This window comes from Betta splendens, chromosome 7, assembly GCF_900634795.4.
Source record: "Betta splendens chromosome 7, fBetSpl5.4, whole genome shotgun sequence".
In the NCBI taxonomy this organism is placed as follows: Eukaryota; Metazoa; Chordata; class Actinopteri; order Anabantiformes; family Osphronemidae; genus Betta; species Betta splendens.
The window spans coordinates 8979314-9006781 of record NC_040887.2 but is presented as its reverse complement, the minus strand read 5'-3'; the positions used below and the strand labels follow the sequence as shown (position 1 = coordinate 9006781).

At 47.1% G+C, this 27468-nt stretch overlaps 3 protein-coding genes across 4 annotated transcripts; all 3 read right to left on the bottom strand.

Annotated features, from left to right (window-relative positions):
• Positions 1-13560: 13560 nt before the first annotated feature.
• On the bottom strand, positions 13561-16624 carry slc52a3 (solute carrier family 52 member 3). 2 transcript variants are annotated; one of them, XM_029156150.3, is made up of 4 exons: positions 16486-16624; positions 15418-16412; positions 15187-15310; positions 13562-14701 (listed from the first exon to the last, which is right to left on the bottom strand). In XM_029156150.3, exons 2-4 carry the CDS (start codon positions 16389-16391, stop codon positions 14489-14491), a joined length of 1311 nt encoding a protein of 436 aa, XP_029011983.1. In that variant the 5' UTR covers positions 16392-16412; positions 16486-16624; the 3' UTR covers positions 13562-14488. The 2 variants fall into 2 exon arrangements, with proteins under 2 accessions (XP_055366340.1, XP_029011983.1); XM_055510365.1 differs by having other exon boundaries at positions 13561-14701; positions 15418-16550.
• A 2712-nt stretch (positions 16625-19336) lies between these two features.
• Positions 19337-22290, bottom strand: LOC114858659 (ubiquitin-conjugating enzyme E2 variant 1-like). Its single transcript, XM_029156154.3, has 4 exons — positions 22154-22290; positions 20968-21116; positions 20494-20619; positions 19337-19919 (listed from the first exon to the last, which is right to left on the bottom strand). The coding sequence occupies exons 1-4, from the start codon at positions 22173-22175 to the stop codon at positions 19770-19772; spliced, it is 447 nt and encodes a 148-aa protein (XP_029011987.1). The 5' UTR covers positions 22176-22290; the 3' UTR covers positions 19337-19769.
• Positions 22291-22436: 146 nt separating this feature from the next.
• peds1 (plasmanylethanolamine desaturase 1) lies at positions 22437-27468 on the bottom strand. The gene is made up of 6 exons (XM_029156153.3): positions 27284-27468; positions 26488-26607; positions 26287-26378; positions 26045-26189; positions 25714-25926; positions 22437-25637 (listed from the first exon to the last, which is right to left on the bottom strand). Exons 1-6 carry the CDS (start codon positions 27417-27419, stop codon positions 25516-25518), a joined length of 828 nt encoding a protein of 275 aa, XP_029011986.1. The 5' UTR covers positions 27420-27468; the 3' UTR covers positions 22437-25515.

The following is a 27468-nucleotide window of genomic DNA, read 5'->3' as shown; positions in this document are numbered from 1 at the left end:
TTAATGTTAAGAAAGCTCGGGTTTGTCCGGTAATTGCCTGATAAATTAACCAGCACAGACACCTGTCAAAACAGCAGACAATCTGAGGATCCACCTCCCAACAGGCTCATCTTGACGGGCTAAGTTGGTAATGACAACTCCCCAAGTCTGTCCCCTCGGGCTGAAGGATGAGAGCCCTCTTTCCCCATCCGTCCCTATTAGCCTAATGCATCAAGTAGACATTTTAATTTGAAGTTCATTTTCTCCTCAAGGCTCTGTAAGTATCTGAATATGACCTTTCTTACCAATGCGTTGACTGAATTTTGGCATGTGAAGGATATTACAGCGAGTCGCTCCCGAAAACAGAAAAATAAATGCAGCTGTTTCATTTAGAGAGACCCTCCTCCAGCCTGACGAACAACAAAGCGGCAGATGACTCATTGATTTCCACAAACAAACCAAATTGCCAGGAGTGGCGCACACCAGAGTGACTCGGAGGAAACCTCATCACTCAGCCGTTATATTGCCGTGCACCCGGCGACCTCCTTTTTCAACCCAGCCAGTGTGAGGATAACGTGCATGAAATGAACGCCGGGCCCTGCCAGCGGCGCCCGCGCCCTCGCAGGGCCCGGCACCTGCCCGCGCTCAGCTGTTCCTGCCACGCTCGGCCGCATGTGGCTAATAAACAGACCTGTCCTTATCGCTGGAACTCCATTAACGGGGGTCGCAGTCACCTGAATCCCTCGCCGGGGCGACAGCAAATTACCAGGCAAATGTAATGGCTTTTGCTATATTGCCACACACTGAGATAGTGAATTACACCAAAGGCCTGATGTTATTACATGTCCCCAGGACGCTGCCTCTGTGTTTTATGATGACTACAGTAAAAACCAGGTCAGTGCTCAAATTGTCACAGTCTTGGCCTCCATTGCTCCAGTTCTATCTATCATGTCCATTCAAGGGAGGGACAAAGGCGTGCAGCAGGTCATGCACTTCGCTTGTCAGCCAGTGTTTCACTTCAGACAAGCGTCCCAGTCTGTGGTCGCGCAGATATGAAGCTACTTACATCATTTTCTGTGCGAGCTGGGAGTTTCTTGAGAGATGTAATAAGCAAAGTGATTAATCGAGCGTCACGTGGTCGAATCCAGGAAGGCTCAGCTGTAACTGATGTATTTGTGGTTTTGGCTGTTTAATATGTTAAGTGACAGTGTAAGTTGTGGTAAGTTGTAAGTGTTGTGGCTGCTTTAGACCCAGCAATTATGGTACACGTGTTGCAACAGAAGCAGAAACAGGACCATCTGCCTGGACCGGCCCGGACGAGAGGAGAGAGCAGCAGCATCAGCAGGCAGGTGGGTTGGATCAGCAACAGCACACTGGACAGAGGTAGAGAAGGAGCAGCACTAGAATGAGAGAGAAACGACACAAAGCCGATGACGTCTGATGCAGTGGTGACGTAAAGGGTTAATCAGCACATCCACACTGGATCAGACCAATCTGGTTCTCTGGGCTTCAAGGTTGCTGTAGTCAAGTCAAACAGGTCGTTTGGCTAATTATAGGCCTACATGCAATTTGTCCTTTATGTCAAAAATCCTTGAAAAATAGTGGCAAGGTGAGCAGCTGTGTAATAATAGCCCGTCTGACTGGATGTAAATTATGTCAGCACAGAAACAGCACAGGTTCATTCTCCACACGAGTCCTGTCCAGCTTCAGTTTGGACCCCATAAACCACGACAAGAGAATAGAAATAAGTAAAACGGCAAATGTTGAATAGCAGTTTTGCTATTGTTGGATAAATCGGTACCATGTCATTTAATTATTTGCTTCACAGATATTATTATTACTATTTTGTGGAATGAGCCATACAACTCCAAACAAATGATAACATTGGATGTAGCAGCGCGCAACATCTGCCGGCTCGCCGACATAAAGCACAATACACAAGACTACTGTAAACCTCAACAGCTTATCAAGCTAATAAACAGGGGCCCAGCCCAGGTTATAACTGTACGTAAGCTATTAGCAAAATTGATTTCTAAATCACAAACATGTCAGGCATGATCATGTGATCGTTATATTAGAGAAAAGCATTTCTAATGCAATGACTTCATATCCACAGCCATGAATAAATATCCATAAAATAAACCCTAGCTTCTTAAGCCACTCGCTGTTCAGCGTGAGCTTCACCAGAGGAAAGGCCCCCATGTAACATTCATCAAAGACGGGGGCTTTGTTATGATTATTGAACCCTGTATCTTTTCTCTGGCCATACATCTTCCACTGCCAGGCCTCCCAGGGGCTTCAGAGCATCCAAATCCACAGGCCAGATCATGAGAATGAGGCAGGGACAATGGTACCTGCAGGTCCCTATCCGGGCTCAGGACTCACCGCTGGGGCCTCGCTGACAAATTGTCCTTGTCTGGCCGCATGAGAGAGCTGGGACCGCGGTAATTGCATATTTCCCTCTAATTGCGTTTGTCACATGTGGGGTCTGCGGCTGCGGCGCCTGGGTCTGAGGCCTTTCCCGGTGATGTGTTAAAACAAACAGCTGAACTCTCACCTGCGGAAGACGCCTGCAAAGAGGGCAATAAATTACGCAGCGGCGGCGAACATCCGCGGAGCAGCTGTGGAGCCGGCGACCGGCCGACCGAGACGGGCTGCAGGTACATTAAGGCCTCTGCACTGGTCATGAAGGACTCAATGATGCCGTTGAAGGACGAGCGAGGGCTTCCAGCTGCACGATGACGACACGGAACAGGAAAGTCACCGAATTTTCACGTTGTGGACACAATCAGACCATTGTATGCGTGACTGGGTCCATTTCTTTGTGAAGGTTGGATCTGGTGAATATTTGACATTCTCGGCGGTAGGACGACCCCAACAATAACACAATTGTCTGAACACTTTCAGATAAATTGATCGACTAATCGGTCCAGCTCCGCTTTGGGCCGCGTGACATCAGCAGAGTTGTGGCGCGTCGCGGCGGGGGTGGGGGGGGGGCGTAATAACAGGAGCCCCTCATCTTGGCTTCTGGCGCCCTGTGATACGCGGCCGGGGCTGCAGCATTATGCGGAGGGGTTGTACAACTACATTTTAATCCACTCGTGTTTCTGGGCTGATAAAAGGATTCTCTCCATCTCTTTCTGCTTAATTCACACCATCATCAATCAAATGTGTCCCTGCCCCCCCTCCCTCCCCTCCTCCTGGGTTTGGGGGTCTGCAGCAGATAGGTTGGGGTTCCCCCGAGGGGGTTAGGGACTTGACGGACTGGTCACAGATGCCACCGAAATTAAAATGCATAAGTCTGCGCAAGGTGTTACATTTCTCAGACGTGCTCATTTGCAGTAATAACTGAGCGGCATAAGGAGGCTTATCTGCGATTCCACGAGCGACTCGCGCGAGCTTATGCGAATACGATTATACAGGCGCGCGCTGTGGCTACAAGTGTGGAAGAGTCCCCGCGTGTTAGATGCACAGTTATTGTCTCCCGCCCATTGTCTGCACATGACAGTCGCCACAGGCTACTTAGTAACAACTGTGTGCCTGTAGCACGGCAGCAGTGTGAGCAGCGTTAATGTGCTCATCTCCATAGAACAGGTCAGCGTCAGAACGTAGGTTGACGAGAATATGAACTACAAAGGAATTATGCATAAACAACAGCTCGCTCTTTGAAGCGCGTGTCACATGATGATGTCTGATATTTCCCAGCAAAGCCTGTTTTTTTTGTTGCTTTTTTTCTAAATAAGGCTACGCTTCTGTGTCTTTCATAGATATTCATAAACCTCCAGCGGCACCGCTCTTAACGTGGCGCCTGAACATACACGTTTGTGACAGGCTTCGGAGACGGTCGCAAAAATAGCAGGTCGGTCCAAAGCCGGCGTCCAAGCGTCCTGTGACGTGTTCGGGAAAGCGAAGCGGTCCGTGCGCGCGTTGAACATCGCCGTCATGTGATCTGAGTTCACGCCTCGGTTTGTTTGGACTAGTTCATCATGTAGAATGAGTGCAACCAAAAAAGAATTTATCAACACACAACACGTCCTGATCTGAGTTTGTGTTATTACTAGTTGATCTGCTCCAGGTTCAGGTCTGTGAACTGTTGCTCATTGACAGAGAATTCACTGAAAGCACCAAAATCATCTCAGTAATTTCAGTCTGGTGTGATTTGGGTCCATAATCATAATAATAACCTTCACTTGGTTCTTGCTGAACACTAAAGGCTTTGTGAAACAGCTGCAGGAGCTCACTCGCGCTTTCATGTCACGTAAAGGCCCCTGACAGACTTGTAGGCTGTCAACATTTCATCGGAATAAAAGCAGTACACCTAACGCTATATTTAGCATTTAACAACGCACAAAGGACACAAACATGCACGATGTGGTTATTTGGCTTTACAAGCTGTTTGACAGTGCGGCAGCCGCGCAGAAGCACACGATGTGGCAGGTGTTGAAAAAGGACAAAGTAAACGTCAGGATGTCTCAGCCACAGTCTTATTGAACAGTTCAATTTGAGGAAAGGATTAAGTGTCCGTCATTAATCATGGGCTAATCTTGTAGATTTAGGCAAGTGGTTCCCAAAAGTCAATACAGCTATAATTTAATCAGACGATGTCATCACAGTTTGTGGAGGAAAATAGAGACAAAGGGTTCAAAGGAGTGTGGGTTCACAGGTAAATGTAGTAAATGTTTTATTTTGAAAATTTTGAACTAGGATACAAACTTCATGAGGAACTCATTATTAGTAAAGTTCACTAAATGTTTTAAATATTTTAATATCGCATATAAAAATAGTTTGATGGATTTTCAGTCACGTCATTGATGAATTGATACACAGATTCAGTTATGATCACACACCTGTTCCACACAAGTAAAACACAGCACACGTACTGTAACACAGGCGGGATTCACTAACTGGGCTCCTGGTGCCGTAACTGCAGACCTACTTCATCGTTGTAGTTCGCAGATTGTGGGACAAAGGCATAAATATTTTATAGAGAGTAAATAATTCAATACCTGTGTATTCCTCCGAGGTTCCCCACCAGCTCTGATCCAGTCACTTCAGGACAGCCTTTGTGCACAGAGGGTCCTTCAGCCTAAATGACACTTGGTCAAATAGCACTTAAGTACATGCTCAATATTTTAATAGGGTCATGCAAGGAAGCTGTGGAGAGGCTGAGCTGCTCCTGGAAGTAGAGCAGGTGAATTGTTTCTGGTGCAGAGCCACAGGCACATGCTCCTCTGAGTGCCACATCCATATTATGGTTATACTATTAAAGTTTTTAAAATAATCGTATTAAATCAATGTACAGTGTATTTTTGAGTTTGCGTCTCATACATTTACAACATGATGCTTGTTGGGTGATGATGGGGCTGGAAGGCGTCGTTTGCTGCTGTTACTGTTACTGGGTTGCATCAGTGAAGCACAAACTTCCACTGCAGGTCACTTGTCTTTTTATGGGGTTCGTTTTCAAGGCAAACGTTTATTTATTTGCACCATTCCACTAAAAATATTCCCAGTTCACGTCAGCACTTGTGTTTTTTGCTTCACCGGCGATTTCCGCCGATCCAATTTACCACCGTTTTGTGAGCTGCACTCGCACGAGTCTGGACACAGCTTTTGTAGGAGCTCTGATTAACACTGTGTTGATGGGAAAATTAACTTATATATACTTCATTATAAACCCCGCAGACCTCAGGACCCAGACTTTTATGAAGCTGGGAGCAGATGTCATCCAGCCACAGCCCCAATTAATCTCCGGGCCTTGTAACACGCCCCTAGAAACAAAAAAAACCTGATTGGGTGTGGAGGGAAGAGACAGTGGGTAGAAAGCGAGGGTGAGAGATGCTATCCGGGGAGCAGCCGGCCCTGGCAAGTCTGCAGAGAGTGAGATAAGAGGGGGGGCGGCAGCGGCGAAGCCGGGGTCTCAGAGAGGAGGCTGAGGTTATTCATTGCTCTGCCGTGAAAGCTTGAGAAGATTACCCAGAGCCTGGTTGGCAGTGATACAAGGGGGACAGGCAGAGGGGGCCCCCCTCTCACCCCTTTGTTCCCCATCCATCTGCTTGAATCTCACAATGGCTCATCAGGACCAAGTAGGGTGGAGGGGTGGAGCAGCGGAGGCTCGCAGAATGGGAGGAAGTGGGCGGGTGGGGTGGGGTGCGGTGGGTGGGGCTGATGAGGTGGAGTGTGTGTGTGTGTGTGTGTGTGTGTGTGTGTGTGTGTGTGTGTGTGTGTGTGTGTGTGTGTTTGTTTGCTGGGGGGGGCAACCTGCAAGACACTGGGAAGCACTGCAAGGCAGCGTGGGGAGAGATAGTGCAGGGCGAGCGCAGTCGCTTGTTGAGATTGAATGAATGGTGCTGCAGCTGACAAGCTCTGACAGACTACATCGGGAAAGGCCAGGGAGGCGGGTGTTCACATTGTTATTTTCTGGGAGGTAATGGGCTGGCAGCTCCTCTTCAGTCTGAATAATCAGTACTTTGGTTAGACTCAGACACCACTTCAAACCATGATAAATACACCACTCCAGCGCCTCGCCAGCGAGAGGATAGCATTTGCCTCTAAATGCCTTGACCACCATATTTATCTTGTTGAGGAATGATCAGATGATGAAAGGTGATTTCTTCCATTACACGGGTAATTATAGGTGTTTTTACCCAGGAAAAAGCCCGGCGTGCGTTTACGTTTACGTCAGGGGGCTCTGCAGCGGCTCCACTGCTCTGGTGGAGAGGAAACGCATGCACAAACACAATGAATGTGCCCCTGCACTCAGACCTGCCGGCTCCTTCAGGCTAACGTGCTAACAGGCCACCGCGAGCGGCTAAAGCCACGGACCCATTGCACGCGTTTCATTTTAGCATTGTGCGGCGAAGCAACAGCAGCGGGTTCACCTCATCGTCACGGAAGACTTTCCCAGCATCCCAGTCCATCACGAGCCCGCTGTGTTTCTGCATGGCGGGAACTAAATCTCCTGCTAAATGCTGCCGAGCGCGCGCCTGTGGATAATGTTTGACAGATTCAATCAGAAAGGGATTTATCTTCTTATGCGTCCCATCAACCCAGGTTAGGCCTCCTCCCCGTGTCGTCTGCATAACCCCCCCACGGAAGCGCTGTCACCCGGGTCAGCCCGTCTTTTGATTGTTCCCGATGTAACTAGTTCATGTGTGACTGTATGAATAGCTAGAGGCTATTACTCTGCTGAATATGAATAGCAGACCAATTATTTTGGCCCAGATGGAGCTGCGCACTCCTCGAAGATTCCACCCGTGCGCTCACACCGCTCCCTCTCGCCAGTGAATGTAGAGGACGTTGAATAAGACTAACAGGAGCTTGGGAATTATATAACACTTCAACAACACTTTGGATCAATTCAGGCTTTCTCTCTGGACGTGACATTTGTGATTCACCCGTTTCCGGCAGCGTTTTGAATGTCACACAGGCGGCGCTCAGCCAAATTATCGTTTCAGCAAATCCCAGCCTCCGAGGGGACGAGCGCCCGGTTCAAGCGGACCGGCGCTGGGCGCGCGGACTGGACTCCGTCTCCATCCCAGAGGAGCGTTTACTGGGACGTTCCCAGAAGAATCCAATCTCGGGCCACGGCAGCGAGGCTGGCGCCGGCGCACGCGGCCGACATATGGCCAATCTCCCATCGTCTGCTGTGCTATTTACGGCTCAGTAGCCTGTCATTTGTTTTGCCGCTCAGAAACCAGTATGACACCTGTTTGAATTCTCAATAAAAGGCCGTTTCATGTCTGGGAGCGAGCTGTTGTCACTTAATCTTTCTCTCTACATCGCTAATAATTGCTGCCGCGCTTTTATCAGGAGATTGACAGTAATGTTGGGGTTTTTTTTGCTGATGACTCTTCAGGCTCATAGTGATTGTCGTGGCAGCTATAAAAAGTCAAAATCAAAACGCAGCTGAGGCATTCATGTGCGTCTAAATTAAACCAGTGTCTCGTTCACACACTGACAGCGCGGCTAAAACCCGAGCTTTGCTGGTGCTGTGGGGAATTGCTGACTAGGCGGCAGCATCACTCATGTGCAGCCCATTATCTCATCCTTGTGATACACCACTAACTTAATGTTTGACGCCAGGAAAGACGCCCGAATGGCTTTCAAATTAAAGCCACCGCCCACATACAGTTTGTCCTTCTAGGAGCAGAAGTCACGGTTACCAGTACTGTTTGTCTGCTGTATTTACTGTGTTCTGCTGCTCACCCGGCGTGATCTGGGCCGCGCTCCAGCCTCCTGCGACTCTGTACTGGATATGGATGCTATACATAATAGATGGATGGAATAATGGAAATTCATCATAGTCTGATATGGTGTTTTATTTTATTTCATTCCTTAAAAAGACATACATTTAGGATTTGCCAATTTGGGGATGCTTTCGTAAAGTGCAGTGTAGGATTTATAGAGATGTGTTGGCAGAGGGTGTATGTATTCAAATTAGTTCCAGTTATTTGACACAATTCACAACAAAAGTCATCTCAAGGCACTTTACAAGGTTCAGGTTAAGATAGTAAAACTATAAAAACACTTCCCTTCTGTCCATGCAAAAACCTAGATACTTGATATCCATATGTCCATGTTCTCCAAGGGGTTTTAACTGTACCACTGCACAGATTTCACAGTAAAAGCTAATGAATGAAATGAGCAGATCTGGACCGTGACCGCGTCCTCAGCAGCACAGGAAACATGCCGCGGAACCACAACCTGTTACGGAGGGAACCGGATGCGGTGCCCGGGTTTCGAGTGTCACCCTCAGGCCACGTAGTGCTGAGTCAGTCGCCACTGACAAGGTCTCCTCGTCCTGCTCTCGCCCCGACGGCTGAATTATTCATTAAATGAGCAGAAAGCACAGGGGGCCCTGCTAATTTCTCAATGGGATTGTTGGCCGTCCTCGCGGCAGGCTGTCCACCGAAAAGACAAGCTCGGACTATGGGTTGGAACTGATCTGCGTCTATTTGACTCGGTATATTGGAATTGAACATAACCGGGCATCCGCGCGTTTAAAGGCGCTATCGGCGGCTCGTTGACGGGCGGCCGAGCGCGGTGATCTCACTTCCTGAACTGATATGGCCTCAGCTGCCTTCAAGGACACTGGGCGGCAGCGTGCGGGCGCCTGAATCAGAGCCTCGCAGATTTATCGAGTGTACTCACGCTGTGGTGGCGCGAGTCTTTTTAAAGGTTGGGGACTTTGCCAGTTGTCGTCATCGCAGACGCCGGGCCTGTGTTTGTGTCCTTTTATAATTGGCACCGAGCCACTGAGGTATGCAGAGGTTAACTTTGCATATGACATTCTCTGCTGCACCGAATCCCCATAAACCGAGTAAATCACGTTAAAGTGCGGGCGTGCGAGGAGAGAGAGCTGCAGCGTGAACACGGTGCATTAGCGTCTAACTACTCACAGAGCAGAGATCGATAATCTGTATGAGATGGTGATATTAATAATTAAAGCCTAATAACCCGCCATGGTTACTGCTGAAAAACCAGCAAGTCCTTTGGTACCAATTAAATGCAAATACAAATGTCACACGGATTCAAAACAAGTGCACCACAAATGAAAAAGGTTTTAATCATAGTGGAGAGAATGGAGGCAGCACATGCTTGTTTTCCATTGTGAGTGAATTATTTATCAGTTTCTTATATATAATCTGCACATGTATGTACAGAGACCCAGCCTGACTCAGGTTACAGTATCTGTCCAAAAGGTTCAATACGAACAAGGTCAGGAGTATCAAACTTCCCGTTCTCGTGAGAGATTCCTCTGTAATCCATAGCTACCGGTGCAATACGGTACGAGTTCCGACTGATCCGAGCATTTTAGACCAAGAGGTTCATAAAAGTTAATAGCTTGTGGTGTAAATGTTTGAAGGATATGTGCTTTTTGTTTATAATTTTACAGAGGCAGGTTGGGGAATAAACCAGACTATATAAAAGCAGTGAATAACAGTTTAGCTTTGAGGATTCCGTGAGAAATGACTAAATACCGACTCCACGTAAGAGAGTGGGTTCAGTAACATAATTGTAACTCCATTGATAATTCATAAAATCTATGACTATTCTGGGGAGAGCAGTATTGAATTTGAAACCATAACACATCGGTAATGGCATATAAACAGCACAATGAGTGGAACGAACTGTGGATGAGGAGTTAAGGGGTCGTGGGTCTTTGTGAGGGGTGTTGACCTGGATTTCCTCCCATAGTCCAAATGCATGCACTTAGATGAGTGATCTTACTCCTGATCCTGATTCCCGCTCCTCCGACACGCACGCGTCACCGCACGTAGCCGCAGAACCTGTGCGCGGGCACATTCATCCACAGCCGCGGCTCCTCGCAGCAACAGATGGAGGCCCTTGAGGCAGAGCCTGCGAGATTCGTGCGCGAGGGCAGCGCTGCCAATTGATCGCTAAGATCAGGTGTGCGTCTCCACAAAGGCGCCTCCTGCTCTTTTCAAGTATCCGCGGTCGACTTGCCTCGGGACAAACGGAGACACAAAACAACAGTGGCATCTGTGGCAGGTAATGATCCCTTCACCAGAAATCTGGATAATGACGGACCTCGACCATTTGTTGCGGTTAAAATCACTGTTGCTCGGCGGAGGCTCCGCGCGTGTCCCGCAGCGACGCGGGCCGGAGCTGCGCGACCTGCGTTGAAGTCGCGGCCGCCGGAGCGAGCGAGCGAGCGCGCGCGCGCGCGCTGGAGCGGCGCCACGCGGAGCAAAGCCGGATGAAGCGCTCTCAGCTTTCATCTGCCGCTGATCCAACCTGAATCCATAAATTTGGCCGCACGCGTTGCATAAAGTCAGAGGTGGATTAGAGCCCGCTGCATCAGCTAATGAGCAAATTACTATTTTTCTCAGCTGCTTAGCTGCGTGTTCCGAACGGGAGTCACAGATTTGAACACACCCCATTGTTCTCCAAGCGCTAAATGCTTTTGACATGAAAACACGAGTCTTTGGGGCTAAATGTCGTTTAACGATCATTTATGGGATTTACTGACATAAGGAAAAACACAGAAATGATATAGATGGTTATATAGATGCTTTTTATGCTCATGACATACACTGGGTTGGTTACACACTATCCTGTGCCGCTTCGCTTGCGTCTTCACTCGGGTGAATGCTAAAAGGCACCTGTGGCCCAGAGATGACAGCACGAGGCAAACGTCGCCGGCAAAAACACCAGCGGGTGACTTCTTGGCTAAAAGTCGTGCACCGGGTCGACGGACCCCGCGTCGCGTCCGCCCACGGCGGCGCCGACGCCCCCGACCGCGGCCTGGTCCGACGGGGCCCCGCTTTGATCCGCTCCCCGCTCCCCGTGCTGCGGTGGACGGGATAATAGCGGCGCGGCGGCGGTGTGGGCTCCGTGTTAACACTGCGGCTGTCAAAGGCCATCCTGCCCCTTCAAAGGATGATGGCTCTCTAAAGTGGGCTCTCTCAGTGGCGGCCATTTTCCACTTGACTGGCCCCACACACACGAGGGGGACCGCTAGGCTCCGGCAGCTGGGCTACACCGGTCACCGGGGGGGGGGGGGGACTCGGCTGGACGCGGGGGGAGAGGGGGGAGGGGGGGGTGGTTGGTCATTTCTTACCGCTCAGGTGGCTTCACCCCCCCAGAGTCGCAGCATCCTCTCGAACACTTAGCCGCCGGCTGGAGACCCGTCGGGCTCCTGATGAGAAACAGACTGCCAGCGTCTCATCAGGAACCGGGAACAAAAGCTTGTTGAGATGTTATGATATGAATGATAATTCGGCGAGAGGCTGCTGCCGCTGCCATATGGGCTTTGTGTCAACACTCCGGGTCCAGCCAGGTCTCGCCTGGGACGGCGCGGGCGGGATGCATTTTCATAAATCATTTCTTGACACCACATCAAGGTTACGCGGTTGGCAGTCGGCGGCCCGTAAATTGCCTTTGCATTGACAATGCAAAGGAGCTCCGCCGGGATTGAGGTATTTTAGTGGCTGTTTATGAGTGGAAAATAAGCACGACCTCTCCCCAAACTGTGATAATAACGCTTCCAGTCGCAATATCAGCTCCTGGAGATGAAAGCGTGGACACGGACAAGCGGCCCCAAGCGTAGCGCTCTATGCTAGCCACAGTGTGAAAGTAATAATTAGCTCACTGCAGCAGGGTAACAAGTTTGCACCCCCCGTCCTGGTGTGCAGCGCTGTAATTGGTCCCCCCATGTGGCACAGTTGGGCCCCAGAACAAAGGGTTCCCAGAGGGGGGATCCGTGCTGACCCATGCTGAACCCTCCACAACAATGACAGGCAGGATGCATTTACATATGCTGACAGACCCGTCTCTTCCGAGGGTGGAGTGCTCGGCACTTCATTAAAGGAACATCAATACCTGCTGATAGAAAACGAGGAGTGGGCCCCGGCGCGTCACTGTCTGCTCGAGATGACAGAGGGCCGTCACATCCAATTCCAAATAAATGGACGGCATTTACTGAAGGAGATGTGTGCGGGGAAATGGACGAGAGAGAGAGAGAGAGAGAGAGAGAGTGCACGCATCAGCAACTGGTTTACCCACAAGCTGTTCACCTGAACGTCAGCTGCCAAAATCCGTCAGGAGCGCGAGCGTTCGCAGCTTTGTTTCCTGTCTCTTCCCCTCCTTTTTTTTTCCTTTTTTGACCCGAAAACGCCGTGTCCCGTCCGAACGGCGGCCGCGAGGAGCCCCGCCCCAAATGTCAGACACAGGTGACATATCTGTCGATTCAGCAGACGCACGCGGCTCCGCGCGCTCATCGCATCACGGCGCCGCGAATTCATTATCCAGTTAAAGGAAGGCTAAATCCTCCTTCCATTTGACACGCTGCTCATTTAGCTGAGAGGCACGGTGGGTGGGGGGAGGGGGGGGGGGGGCGGCCCGTGGGGAGCCGCGGCGGTCGGGGCTCCTCGGGAGGCGTCGTCCTGAGCAGATGGACCTCTCAGTGGCTCCGCAGAGCCGTGCTCGCGCGGCGGAGGAGACTGCAGGATCTCACAGGAGCGGGACGCGGCATCCAGGTGGCCGCGGCCCCTCCTGACCAGCTGGAGCCGCCGCGGCACCATCTGACACTCGCGGCGAAAATTATACACACTTCTCGGCGCCGCTTTGTTTCGTCGCCGCACAAAAGCGCGAGCGCCAGTGGAGGACGGCGGCGCACGAGGCTCAGTGGCGCTCCGTCTGATCGCACGCGCTGTGCGTCCTCAAGGTCGCGTTGGGAACGACGCAGCGGCGCCTGGTTTGACTCATATCACGCACACACATAGTAAACGTGACGTATGGTTGGTGCCGATTAACGTTGCATATAAAGGCATCCTCCTTCACGTCCTGCGCTGTGGATTCAACGAATCCGTGTGCGAACGGCCCATCTGCGCCCGCTCTGCGCTGATGCGCGGCCTTGGAGGCTGCGCGGGGCTAATTCTGCCCTATTTTTCCCTTTTCCGTGTCTTATTGTTGTTACGCGGCGCCGAGGTCAGCGACGCTCCCCAGTGACCAGCGGCAGGAGCAACAGCCTCGTCCCCCACTGATCAGCGCTAATTAGAGACCTCCTCCTCCTCCCCCCCGCTCCGCGCCTCCCCACAGACCCAGGCCGGGGAACCTCTCGCTCTCCTGCTGAAGGGCAAAGGGGGTGGGGGTGGGGGTGCAGGGAGCCGACACAGCTGCTGATGGGAAACCCCTCTCGCGTTCCCATGATGACCGGCCTCCCTGCGTCAACCAAAAGCAGGAGCATCTTGGGGGATGATTGTTGTCTGACTGTTGTGGGGTTCTGTTTTTTTGCTCTTTCTTTCTTTAATTAGAAGTGAAACTGTCTGGTGGAATATGTGATGGTGGCGTCAAATTTAAACACTCAATGCTGCACACAAAAAATGAAAGTACTCACTTTTGTTCTGTTTTGTTGTTGCACACAATGATCTTTATGATATTTACAATGACCTGAGTTGCCCGAACACGTGTTCAGTTCAGTTCAGGCGTTTAAAAGCACTCAATCTGGAGCTTTCATGAACCAGGATCTGTGTCGGTCACATGCAACCTGTAAACGCAAACACGGCTTTATACAGAAGTGTGCTCCTGCCACCTAGTGGCCAAAGCAGAGACTTCACTTTTTAGCATTGCTACAAAATAAAAGTCAAAGAAATACAAATGTCAGAGATGAGCGTTGAGGCGAGGTCCTCTGCTCATGAACTCAAAGGAGTAATACTTCTTCAGAATATATACATATAAAGAGTTTAACCTCTACAGAACAAATTACTATTACAAATTATTAATATTGAGCCCCCTATAGGAATAGAATCATGACTCCTAGACACCTTTTTAGATGCACAGGTGTATTCACTGTGTTTTATGATTATAATAAAGATCCTGTGATTATATACCTGGGTCAGGAAATTTTCATTTATACTTTTTTAACCCAGCGTGGGATATTCTAACCTCATGCTTTATTGAACCATGACTATCAACATGCATGTGTTCCAACACGCTACACAGTAAGATGCATCACGCCTCCTTGCTGTCGTTCTCAGGTTAAATGTCATAGGGGACACTCAGTGTTGCAGATGTCTCCTGACTTAAACAGCTGGAACACATTCACCAGTGGGAACATAGTGATGGAACCGACCAGTGAACCCACTTGTGCTGTAGCTCCACACCAGACCAGGGCGCTGTGGCTTCGGTCCCGCAGGATGACGCCCACCATGACTTTGATGTAGGTCAGCAGTCCAGTGAAGAGAAGCCATGACAGCACCTAATCAGGAACGCAGAACAATGAGGACTCAGTAATAGACTTGATTTATGAATGTTAATGCTAATTATTCCCTGCTTTCTTTTCGGTTTCCAAATTCATTTGTCACATAATCCGTGCCAGCAAATCCTGGGAAATTCCAGGAAAAAGGTTTCACTAGATTTGTATGCAGTTAGCTGTGATAGTGGTTCCGAGCAGCTTCTGTTAGTGTATACTCCTCATTCCAATGTGTACTGTGCATAAGACCTCATTCAGCGGTCAAGACTGCAAACTATGCATGACTCGTCATAACGCAACAGCCACTTCATGGGAAGTTCCACTTCCTTTGTACAAAAAAGCCAATCAGCTTCTCACATAGGATCATTTCCAGACAAACTACGTTGTTACGATATGTTACCATATTATCAGACACGACAGCAAATAATCATGGATTTCATAAGAAATATGGACTTTGTCACATGTAATATATATATATATATATTACTTACAATGATAATTTCCCCAAACACAGATCCCTGCAGCAGCGGACACGGACTCATAGCTGCCATCGCCATGTTATAGCTGCCAAATCCCGTCCCCAACAGCGTCAGCGCGCCCAGAAAAAGCAGCGACCTGAGAGCAAACTGCTGGTCATTGGCAGCATTTCTAGTATTTCCTTGACTATTGTTTTCATAAAAGACTTGAAAAGTCGTGATTCTGTGCACAACACAGGCTCGTACCTGTTTGGGAGGAACATTGCTACGGTGCAGGCCACTGGGTTGGCCACCGACGCCAGCGCGGCGGACAGGTGATAGGCCAGGTTCCCGTAGGGCATGCAGGAGTACGTCTGCACGGAGGGCAGCAGGCCGTTGGTGGCCGCGTTCACCCACAGCACCAGGAAGTAGATGAGGCCCAGCTGGAACCTGGAGTGTTCCGAGGCCCCCCCTCCCTGTTTCATGGCGTCTGCATGAGCCCCGGCTGCAGCGTCCTCCAGGCCGGAGGCCACCGAGGCCACGGCGTGCGGCGCGAGCGCCTCCGTCGACAGCTCGTACGTCCGCGGGAGCCTGTTGAGTGCCACGAAGGCAGCCAGGCTCACGCACATCATGGCGGCTAAGGTGACGAAAAACACGCCGGTGGAGAAGCGCGGGGGGAGGTACTCTGTGCGTGACGCCCACGGGCTCCCCTCTGTGCGGTTCCCACCCTGAGAGGAGTTGAGGCACCGGGAGATGCCCACGCCTTGGACCAGAGCAACCGCTCCGGGGACGAAGCCGCTCAGCCCTTCGCCGATGAAGTACGTGGTGACGTACGTGGCCGGCAGCTGCGTCATGAAGGGCAGGAAGGTGACGGAGGAGGTGCAGTCCACCAGCGAGAGGAAGAAGGTGATGCTGAAGAAGGCGACGCTGTGCGGCGCCCCGGCCACGGCGGCCGTCCGGTCCCAGAGGAAGGCGAGCAGGACGCAGGCCAGGACGCCCACGCACAGGAGGCTGTAGATGACCAAGCGCTCCTTGAGGAGACCCGGGCGGAGCTTGTGCACCAGGGTGACGGCCAGAGGGCCCAGGTTGGCCAGCTGGATGAGGACGCTCAGGTAGGAGGGCAGCTCCCAGCCCTCGGGCAGACTGGTGACCATGAGCGGCAGCTCCACCCACAGGCCGTTCACTGCCACCCAGGAGCCCAGGCCGAAGGCGCAGGCCAGCAGGTGGACGGGCAGCGCCATGACGGCTCACACGGGCCGGACCTGGTTCCAAAGACAGAGCGGAGGCATTGCAGCAGGACGACTTACATGCTGAGGCCCGTGGACGCGCACTCACCAGTGTCCTCGGTCCCTGCAGGTGCCGACCGGACTTTAATGAGGTTATTCTCAGACCTCCTTTGAGCGCCGCCGCGCACACGCGCTTCATGACTCCGGGTCAGAGTCCATAGGCAGCGCGTGGAGCGCTGAGCCGCCTCCGCTGCACCCACGTGTCAATTAGGTAAGGTCAATAAAAAGTCAGGCGTCCTTGACGCAACACAAGTGTGTGTGTGTGTGTGTGTGTGTGTGTGTGTGTGTGTGTGTGTGTGTGTGTGTGTGTGTGTGTGTGTGTGTGTGTGTGTGTGTGTGTGTGTGTGTGTGTGAGACGGGCTGAAGCATCAGATGGGATCATTATTAAAAGCCACGTTGGACTCATTCACAGTCAGAGCTGGGTTGAATCTATTGAGGGCATGTTTTTTATTACCGTGTGGTGAGCACTATCTGAGCATCTCCTTATCAGTGGGTCAGTTACAAACACCTAACTTCCTTATTTCATGGGTTCTCATAAACCCACAAACTTTGCCGCCCACTGAATGCTGAGCTATATCCCACATTCATTCTATTGTCTCCATGCTGCTGTGACATATGGATTTCGCCTTCAAGGGGATCAATGAAGTGGTAAAGCTTTAACCATCTAATTGACTTACAACTCTGACAACAGACGCTAACAGGATTTGCAGAGGAATAATCATGTGTTATGTTCTTGTGAGTGCTGAAGCGATCCATTGGGACTCGTCCAGCTACCACAGCAAACAGGAAGGGTTAAAGGCTAATTGAGCAGATTTTAAATGACGCCAGGATGTAACGACAGTCAGCTGGGGAATCATTTATACATTCAGACTTAAGTTATACTAATAGTTAAGCAGGACAGTGGCTTTTTCACACGACCTCGTGAGGGGCCACGCCTCCTGCTGGTTTCCTGGTGCGTGATACAATATGTGTTGTAACATTGATTGAGCTAACAAATGATTCCAGAGAAGTTACCACTTCTTCATTCCTCCTTAGTAATAACAGTGTTGTAACCATCACACTGCCTGTACTTCTGTTTTTCCCAGGACACAAGTGTATTTTGTGTTTTTGTTGTTTTTTTTTTTATTGTAAACCATCCAAAATATGTGGATATTGTTTTGGAATGAATTCTGCAATCATGCATAGAACAAAGAGCTGCGTAGCATGAGAACGTGTCTGCATCATCTGCTACGCATGCTGTTTAATGAAATACCTGATGATGGTGCTACAGGAAAAGTCAGAGGACGAATGTTACAACAATAATCAGTTCATCTGCTGTGATGACTTCAAACTTCATGTTATGAAAAGTATTTTCTCTTACTTTCATTTGTTTTGATGGTTAAAAATACCAAACATACATAATAGTTTTGCTTGTATGTCATCTCTATATGTTAATTATTTATATTGTCATAGCAGAACAAGTCATTTTAAAAATGTCTAGTTCAATTTGTGGTCTTGTCAGAAATGATGAATTTAATATAACTTTGGCGATATATTCAGTATGCTCCAATAAATATTATTTCAAGCATTTCTGTAAGACTGATTTTGTTTTGGTTTCTGGGCAGACAAGCAGATGTTCACGCCCCATGGTCTCACTTTTCTTTCACAACTACTGTGGAACCTCTCAGTTCTGCTTTTGATTAGAACACAGCGAGCGACTCTGGGCATTTAGATAAACATTCACTATTTTTAACTTGCCTTCCTTCTTTAACGCTTCTGTTAAAAACCTTAAAGTAAAACCACTGAGGTGTATCACTGGGGAGGTGCAGTAACATTAGTACACGTCAGTGTAATATTGTCATTTATATATGCAGAACATTAAAACAACAGAACTGAATGAAATTAAACAATGACGTGATAAATAATAAGCAAAACTAGAATCGGCAAAAGAAGGGATGTAGCAAAATATATACAGAAACTAACTAATTTTAGCAGTTGAAATTAACTTGTTACTAATCTAATGATATACTGGTAGTTTGTACTGGTAAGAAGAACGTATTTCAAATTCTGGGGATTCTACTCAAATAGTATCATCATGGATCATCTTCATGTATGTAACAAATGTGACATATCCTGAGCCACTGTTTCACTTCAAACTATGATCCATATTTATAGATTCACAGTTCACATACTACAATGTCACTTGATGAAGAGAGTGATTTACTTGAAATAACCTGCAGGAAATTATGTTATATGTTTCTTTTCCAGTCTGAGGTCACCATCAACACAAAGCAAACAAGCTGGTAAAAACTTGCAACACTTTTAGCTGCTGCAGAGCAAAATATTTCACTTAAAAACAGCTGAAAGTCAACTTACTGATGGATCATTTGCTCTGTAACTGCTGAATGTGTCAACAGTGAACAAACCACTACTATGGTGTTCCAGTTGTTCTAAAACTGCAATTGATAACAAAAGGGGACTGAATACTAGCAGGTACTGAACGTTAACATAAATTACTACATTGTACTACTACTACAGTCTACTTGTATCAGTATTAACATGAGGCAAGAGATTAAGTCAGTGTATTGCCTAACATGTTGAACTGTGCCTTTAAGTCAAGTCATGGGAATAAATGTACACGAGACAGGTCATCATGTAGAAAAAACTAACAAATGCTGACGACACAAAAGAATGAAGTGAAATTTATAAAAGACATTAAGAAAGTTCACATCAAGTAGCAAGAAGTCAGATGACTCCACTGACGTTACACAAGGCGAGAAGAGGTAACAACCTTGAGGGATGTGGTATAAATATGACAAACGTCTATGAAGATTTATATGTACACCTAACAGCTACAGCTTTATTTGAGATTATGATAAGATTCTGTTTTCGGTGTTCCAATAATGAGACACACAAAGGGGTACACTCAATAAGATTATTTATGTTATTGTACAGTCTGCATTTTTAACAAATAATAAAAAAAAAAGATTAGTAAGATGTACAGTATTCGAATGGTCATATCTGATGTGGACTGAGGACTCCGCCTGCCTCAACACAAGTCCACCCAGAGCTCCAGTGATGGAAGAAAAAGGGGGCTGAGGCCTGTAATGACTCATAAATGGTCAATACATGGGTGTGTACAGATATATAGATATGCATGTGTGCACAGATGTGTATGAATGTCTGCATGTATGTTTTATTGTTTACTTGCGCTGTGTGTTCACTCAGCCAAGGTGCTGGCAAGAGGTGGAATGTCACATGACAGGAAATGGAGAAAAAAAAGGGACGAAAGCAAGTGGGGGGAGGGTAAAAAAAAAACCTAAAAATAAAACGAGAAAAATGATGGAGGCAAAATTAGCAGTTGGTGTAGATCTGGCCCTCAGGTGGCTGAGGAAGCTTCATGTTCTCCTTGCAGGTCATGAGCCGTCGCAGCTCCAGCAGCACCATCCGGATGCTGTAGGAATTCTGCCACTTAGCCAGCGCAGTCACCGCGTGCATGTCAACCTGTGTAACGGAGAACAAATAAGGGCTGAACAAGATGCTGCACATCACACAATGTGTGTAGAGCCCACTTAAACCTGAGCTGTTCCCCCTGACACAATTTTAAACTTTCTAAAATGAACAAAATTGGGATATTTTGCATTGTTATGGGATGTTTGCAGTTTATTGTCCCTCCAATTAAGGGATGTTAAACATCATTTACTGTCATTTTATAGTAAAGTTTTTAATCCCAGTGTTCTCCCTGCTGCCTATTGTGTTTACACTGTTTGAAAAAAAAAAATAGTCCACAGCATGGAAAGTAACCTGTCATCATGTTGAGCCCCTAAACAAATAAAAATAAGGGTTTGAGTGGAACTAATCTAAAAGCATCTCATCCATGCAGATCAGCCGCTAATCTACAAAAAAGATCACACAATTACTCAGACCCACAAATAGTCTCTCTCAAATTAAAAGCAAAACCCAGTTGTATTTCAATATAAGAATAGCTTCCGGCACACTACTGTGTATTTTAGAAACACTAATGACTGCTGCATGCATGAATAACCAGACTAACGACTGTTCTACAAGATTTACATACCACACCGTTGGAGTTGTGCACGCCATTCAAGTTTATCTTGGTCACAAATCTGACAAATGGCGGTGACTCTGGGTACCCTGGCCCACATTCAACCTTCAGATTGTACATCCTGTTTTCATAGCTTGTCTGTGGATAGACACAGGTAGTGAGGTATGAGTGGGCAGCACACAAAATTTAGTTCACGCCCTGACTATATTCTTACAAAGCTTTACAGGGAGTAAACCTTTAGATTCCAACAGTTAATAGTCTGAGCTGTTTTACAGGTTATGGACTTGAGCTGCGTTTTTACAACGGACACTTGAAACTGTGTCTAGATACTGTGCATGTGCTTTGCAACTTGAAGAGGAACTATGCACAGCAGTATACAACAATTATAAATGTTAGGTGGTTCTGTCTGTGTGACTGGCACACAGAGAGAACAGACACAAATCAAAGACTTTCGGGCTACATGTCTGTGATCCTTGCTCCACTCACCCTTGGAGGGCCGAGGATCACACCTCTCCATCGTGTTAAAGTCATGTCCTCGTCATCCTCCAGACCCCAGCTCACTGTTCCATCTCCAACACCTTTCTGGCCTTCCTCCAGCTCTTCCAAGAGCCGGAAATTGCGGGGAACTTTAACGCCTGTTTGTGGACAAACACACCAGAGCAACACTAGTTATCCTCACACGAACACATTTCCAACAGCACAAGTGGTGTGAGGTGCCCGCCAAGCTAATCAAACTGTCCATTTGCAAGAGCTGCCAACAGTGACTTGCAGTTATAGAGGTATGATCCGGTGGTGGCGCAACTCAGACGCACATACTCACAGAAAGGCCTTAGTTGACCTGCTATTATTAGCTTTTCGTTCATATTAGACGTTGGCCGTGTCTCCTTATTTACCGTTCGCATCTGGCCGGATGATGCTGCATCATCTGGCCTCTGCAGTGGTGCTGCACTGTTACTGAGCTATGCAAACACAAACTGTGACACTGCCAGCTGTTGCAGCAGCAATTAAGCTCGGTTTACCGGCCGCTCGGGTGTCCTCGCCGGACTCGACATAGACATGTTTTCTTGATGAAGCTGCAGTCAGCCTCAGGAAATCCAGTCACTGTTCGTGATAAACAGCCTGACGTTAACCGGGCACAAAGGCTGAATATTGATGCACCCACGGCTTTCGATGTCATTGAAACCGAAAGAGCCTGTTCGGGCTACACCTGTTTTTAGACTCAGTTGCTAACGTTAAAACAATGCAGACGGAAAATAGTGAAGGTTTTTCCGGACGTGAGGTTGGCGGTGCTGTGGTTCACTAGCGTCTGCGCTGAACACGGTTACCCAGCTAAATGACATGATTAAAACAAAGCCGGGGTGCCACATTTTATTTAACACGCATAGATAACGCCGTAAGGAATTTCACGATTAAAAATCTATGGGGAAATTCCTCTCTGCGGTCTCACTGCGCTCCTCCTTTATTTTACGCTCTCAGCTTAACTAGCTAACAGCATCGCTTCCTATTCATTCAGCGGCTCGAGCTTTGCGTTCGCGTGGACTGTTCCTCAAACAGCTGCATTCGCAAATAATCAGCATCTTTACGTTATTAATTAACTGCAATCTGCAAATTCACTGAGCCGATTATTTATACACAGCGTCTCACACTGATTTAATTTCTCTCGGACATTTACCTGATCCGGCGGCGACCGCCATCTTGTCGCTACACAGCGGGAGCGCGCACGCACGTTTGCTATTGTAGCCAACAGTACGTGCGCGTGGAAGAAACGCAAAGCATCGCTTACTTTGTTGTCGTTAGCCACTAACTAGTAAGCATCTAAAAATGGGTCTTACTAAACTATAATGGTAAAATAACACGAATTATTAATAACATTTATTGTGTGCTAGTACACACAAGGAAAAGTCACAATATAAAGACTGAGACCACAACAAAATCAAAATCTGACACATTAGAAATGACAGGAAGTAGTAATACGTTTTTATTTAGTTTATTTATAAATACAGTTTAATATATTACATTGCAAGTCCCCCAAAAGGAGGACAAAAAAGGCATCAAGGCGTTATTTTGATATCTGAAATTCCATCACCACCAGCAAATTTACAACAACATCCATATGGGTTTTGCCTCAGAAGAAGAGAGGCGAATGGAGGGCAATCAAAAGAACTGTGTTCCAATATCGCTGGCAAGATTTACATTGAATCCGTCAATCAGGGAGAAGATAAGAGTTCAATTAAAAAGAAAATTCAGGGATTATTACAGAAGCTTTCAACACAGTATGTCAAACAGCCCAGACCAATTAACAAGGCCATTTGCTTTTACAAAATTGTTTCCAATGGGAAGATATTAAGTTAATCACACATTGTCACAAAACACCCTTTAACCGCCACTGATGAAAGCCCATTGTCTCCAAGCAGGAAAAACAATCACAGCTTATTCACAAACGTTACCCTAATAAATAAGTGTCCAGGCTAAATCTATTGTAATATGGCTACAATATAGCACATCTTTAACCACCAACTTCAGATCTGGTCTTTAAGTGTGAGGAATAATTCAGTGCATGTTAAATGAAAGCTTCATATACCTCAGACTCCACATTAAGACAAAAATAATTCAGATTATTCCAAAACTCATCAGCAGCATGGGTTGTTAACTATATGCTGTTGAAGCAAGGATGTCAGTTTTATCAATATTTAAACTAATTATGGCACATCTAGTACTTTAAACCTTCCTATAATTAGCTGTTGTCCTATTTTGTAGTGTTTCAAGGCTACAAAATGTCATTTACTTATTATTTTACGTTCTTGAAAATAATCAATTTCCTGGATCACTAAAACATTCAGCAGAGCCAAATATCCTACATAAAACATGGCTTCTGTCTACTGATGGCCGTCAGCAGTGTCCAAACAGTACAGTACCTAATATCCTGACAAAGCAGTAAAACTAGAGTGGAGGCCTTTAACATCAGAGCAGTGACATGTAATGCCATCCATTTAGCAGAATATATTACAATGCCTAGTTCACAACAAACTGCTTTTCACAATACTCTACTATGCAATGTGCACTGTTGACCTAGGATGAATACATATAATTAAGCACAAAAGGATTTAGAACTATAATATTACAATATAAAACATAATTTTGGCTTAAAAATTACTATCAGTAAGTTGTTTGCTTTATTTGAACTATTTTGACTAGAACACCTGGTCAACCCAACTGATCAGGATTAGAGTAAACCACAGAACCTTTGCCAGGATTTCCTTGGAATGACGTTTGGGCGGTTAAACCCTGGGACCCTTTGGTCACAGTTCAGAGTCATGTTTCGAAATCCAAACTATATTTTAATCTGAACAGTCATCTCTAGCCGGTGTCTACTTTACAGAACCTCAAAGGAAAGCTGGTGACCCAGTGTATTGCTTGCACAAGCCAACATGCTGTTTGCATTCATGCGTGTGCCAACTTAATTACTTGATTCTGTCATGCAGTTTATCAAGTAGCTAAAATTTTGAGCTCCAGTTTTGCTTCTTCCGAAATGTGTGAGCTATAAGAAAAGGAAAGGCATTTGAACCTAATCAGATGATTTATGAGGTATGTTTAAGGGCTTCTTATGACAATGCATAGTTCTTTGCTGTACAACTCACTTACAAGTTACTGACCACACCTTAGTTACATAAACTCTATAGGAGTGAAGAAATTCCTGCATCATTAGCCTTCATTAAAGCCCTTGGAACATCACCACTTCTGCCTGTCACAGTTACAAAGACAGTTAACTGTGACAGTGTTAATCAAAGGGAATGTTACACTCTGAAACGCCCCTCCAATACAAAAGTATGGCAAGATGTGAGGAGTGAATGCGATGTTAAATGCAGTTGGCACATGACCCTGGAGTCTGTGTGTCTGATTAACTCAGGCACAAACCCCAGAAAGACTGAAACTGTATTAGAACAACACAAATAAGTGCAGCAAATGCAACAAAAGAAAGACAACTACTGCATCTCTGGTGTGTAAGGCAGTGTGACAAAACTCCATGTGCCCCATTCCTGAAACCATCCTCTTACCAGGAGTTTAAAATTAGAAATGCTCGTCACAGAAGCTACATGATAATGTGAATAGTCTGCTCTACCGGGCCAGACCGACCCATCTGAACACACAAATGGGTGTTCAGATGGTAAAGTATTAGTCAAGCATCAACGTTGACTACAGTTATACACATCATTATCAGTTTGTTTCAAGGGTCAGATAACTGACTGTCAAGACGTTCCAATGAAAATTCCAGGTTAGAATCTTATTACGCAACAGTTTTAGTTTTATAGTTTTTGGTTTGTTCATTTTCAAACCTATAGTTTGTGCTGTTAGACATGTTTACTACTTTGGTGACAATTTAGCTGTAAAGTACGATGCTATAACTATACTCAGCTGACAGATATGACTGTGTCTGTAACAAGTGTTTATAAACTACAATGGGCGTAGGCCAGTATTGACACAACAGGTCGCCCCCCTCTCCATTAAAAGCAGTCTAAAGAACTTCCAGTTGAATCCAAATGTGCAATAAGACAATAAATGTAACAGTAATTTACCTACTTCAGCAGTCAGCATTGGTAAAGCATCCTTAAAGCCTGAATTCTTTTTCTCAACTTGATCTAACAACTCTTCAAATGCACACGTGTGGCTCTGCAGGAGAAATGACTGTTGAATCTTCTTTCAAATGATTTTAGACATATGTATCTGTCCATATCTTTCTAACAAAAGCCTTCATAAATCAATTTAAAAAAAGCAGTGAGTTGCATTAGACATCTGAAAAGTTAAGCATACGTTGTGATTGAAACTGATCTCCTTGAGTGAGAAGGAAAAGAAAATCCATCAAAAAAGCCCTCCTTTTGTAAAAGTAACAGACAAATGTGCAAGACTTAAAGCTATGGCATCAGAAACTGTTAGTTTTTCATCCTATGTATTACTTTTTGAGTGAGGCAAAAAAGGGGATGAGAAGCCTGGATGGAGCCAGTGTCTTCTGAGGTAGGGTGCAGGCAGCCTGCAGCATTACTTGACTTTCTGAGCCCATTTCAGGTCGTCCGCTCTGGGCTTCTCTCCCGTCACACTCTGGATAAGATCCTCTATGCTCCTCCAGAAACCCATCTTCTCCAGAGGGTAGTTCAACCAACCTGGAATCACAGCACTCAGTGAGAAGTCGCTCATCTTAAAGTAGGCCAAAACCACATAGAGAAATGAAAGACAAACCTGTAGTGATGCAGAAGTAAGTCTCGTGAGGGGCAACATGGTGGATGCGGTGGTGCTTGCGGGGAAGGATGATGTGACAGTCCTGTAGTAACACCACCCAACGAGGCAGACCAAAGTATGTGTGCGACCACTTGTGAATCTGGTTGGTCAAGGTCACAAAGATGGCTAGTGCAAACAAGTAGCAGTACCAGGGGTAGGAGTGGTAAATCTCCCCTGCAATTAAAAGAGGAGAAGCAACATGAACTCATTTGACCTCTGCAGGGTTACATTAGATCCGATTACAGCGTTTTTGCTTGGAATGTCAGACTCCCTTTGTTTATACAAAACCTACCAGGGGACAGGGTAAGGAAGTTGAAGGCCATGTTTGCTAGAGGGATTATGGTCAGCATGCAGTTGTCACCATTGGTCTCAATGAAGTCGTGACGAGTGATAGCTGTGGGGTCAATGTGATGCTCTCTAAATGGCCGTATAAAGGCCTGCAAGACAGATCAGACATTAAAAGGGTACATGGTACAGAAACACATCATTTTAAAAGCTCATCATGTTGTACAAACAAACTCTTGGATACATTACCTTTCCAAAGATGGGTAGATCCACTGAACCCCACGTATCAGCCCCCCAGTGAACGAGCCCCGACGCAAAATCTGCCGTGAGTATTCCTGCGACTGAGGATTGTTGAGTGGAGAAGAAGCAAAAAGAAAGAATGTTGAGAAAATCCATCTACAGCAAATATTCAGCCTAACCAACACTAAGACAAAGCAGCAGTTAACTTACCAATGCCCAACAGGATGGACCACGAATGCCCCAGATGAAAATTGGCAAGAAGGTGAATTAAATTAAAGGCCATGAGAGAGAAGCAGAGGACAACACTTATCCATTCTTGACATCTTTTGCCTTAAGGGAAGAAGCACACACACAGGCACACGTTAGTGCAACTAGAGCACAAAATGGCAACGATTGCTCATCGCTGGTAGGACATATTCAGAATATAACTTTCTAAGAAGACTGTCATATTAAAAAACCTGAACATCACACAATGTTAATGCAAAGGGGACTACAAATGACTAAATCGCATATCAGGGGTGGGGGGCCTCTTACCTGTCCGACCCAGGACCCCATTCACATATTATCCGCCACTGCTACTAAATACCTAAAAACTATTTAACCCTAAGTTTCAGTCTTGGAGCTGCGACAGCGCTGCTATGAAAGGTCAAAGCGGCTCCATGTCCAAATGTGGCTCCTGAGCCTGAAGCAGCAGCAGGTTCTTGTAACCTCTGCCTGATGCTGGAAACGTCACAGCACAACAACGACCCAAACACCAATTCTGACAATCTCACATGATTCCCGTTGTGTAACAAACAGCAGCACCGCGTCCGCAGCGACCACGCAGCAGTGGCTCTTTGGCTGGTTGTTGCACTTGAACGCAACCCGCCGCTGCTCGTGGTTCTGGTAGTTTGTCTCAGATCGTTACTTGGTGACTACGGCGCCTGTCGTTGTGTCACGCAACTCACGAACACTCGCACCGGGCGACCGAGCCCGAGACGCGGGGCGACTCAGCGCAATGACTCACCTGGCGAGTACAAATTGGCAAGTTCCCGAGCACCGGCGTGCTGTGGACCCCATCTCGCTGTGCCCCGACCCGGTGCCTGAAGCTCTGGGTTCTGTAATTCCTCTCCAGAAGCGACCTCGCTCACCATTCTCGCCATTTCTCCACCGTGGGCCCAGCCCCTATCTCTCTACTCTCAGCCAGGAAGC

What these genes read in the sequence shown, in the direction of transcription:
- slc52a3 (XM_029156150.3), bottom strand. Translation starts at nt 16,391, where the DNA reads ATGGCGCTGCCCGTCCACCTGCTGGCCTGCGCCTTCGGCCTGGGCTCC. An exon ending in GCAATGTTCCTCCCAAACAG is followed by an intron (nt 15,311 to 15,417) that starts GTACGAGCCTGT and finishes GTTTGCTCTCAG; the next exon opens with GTCGCTGCTTTTTCTGGGCG. An exon ending in TGTTTGGGGAAATTATCATT is followed by an intron (nt 14,702 to 15,186) that starts GTAAGTAATATA and finishes GTTCCTGATTAG; the next exon opens with GTGCTGTCATGGCTTCTCTT.
- LOC114858659 (XM_029156154.3), bottom strand. Translation starts at nt 22,175, where the DNA reads ATGGCGGTCGCCGCCGGATCAG. An exon ending in GGCGGTCGCCGCCGGATCAG is followed by an intron (nt 21,117 to 22,153) that starts GTAAATGTCCGA and finishes GTCCACAAACAG; the next exon opens with GCGTTAAAGTTCCCCGCAAT. An exon ending in TGCACAACTCCAACGGTGTG is followed by an intron (nt 19,920 to 20,493) that starts GTATGTAAATCT and finishes TCCGTTACACAG; the next exon opens with GTTGACATGCACGCGGTGAC.
- peds1 (XM_029156153.3), bottom strand. Translation starts at nt 27,419, where the DNA reads ATGGCGAGAATGGTGAGCGAGGTCGCTTCTGGAGAGGAATTACAGAAC. An exon ending in ATCTACCCATCTTTGGAAAG is followed by an intron (nt 26,190 to 26,286) that starts GTAATGTATCCA and finishes TCTGTCTTGCAG; the next exon opens with GCCTTTATACGGCCATTTAG. An exon ending in CTTCCTTACCCTGTCCCCTG is followed by an intron (nt 25,927 to 26,044) that starts GTAGGTTTTGTA and finishes TTTTAATTGCAG; the next exon opens with GGGAGATTTACCACTCCTAC.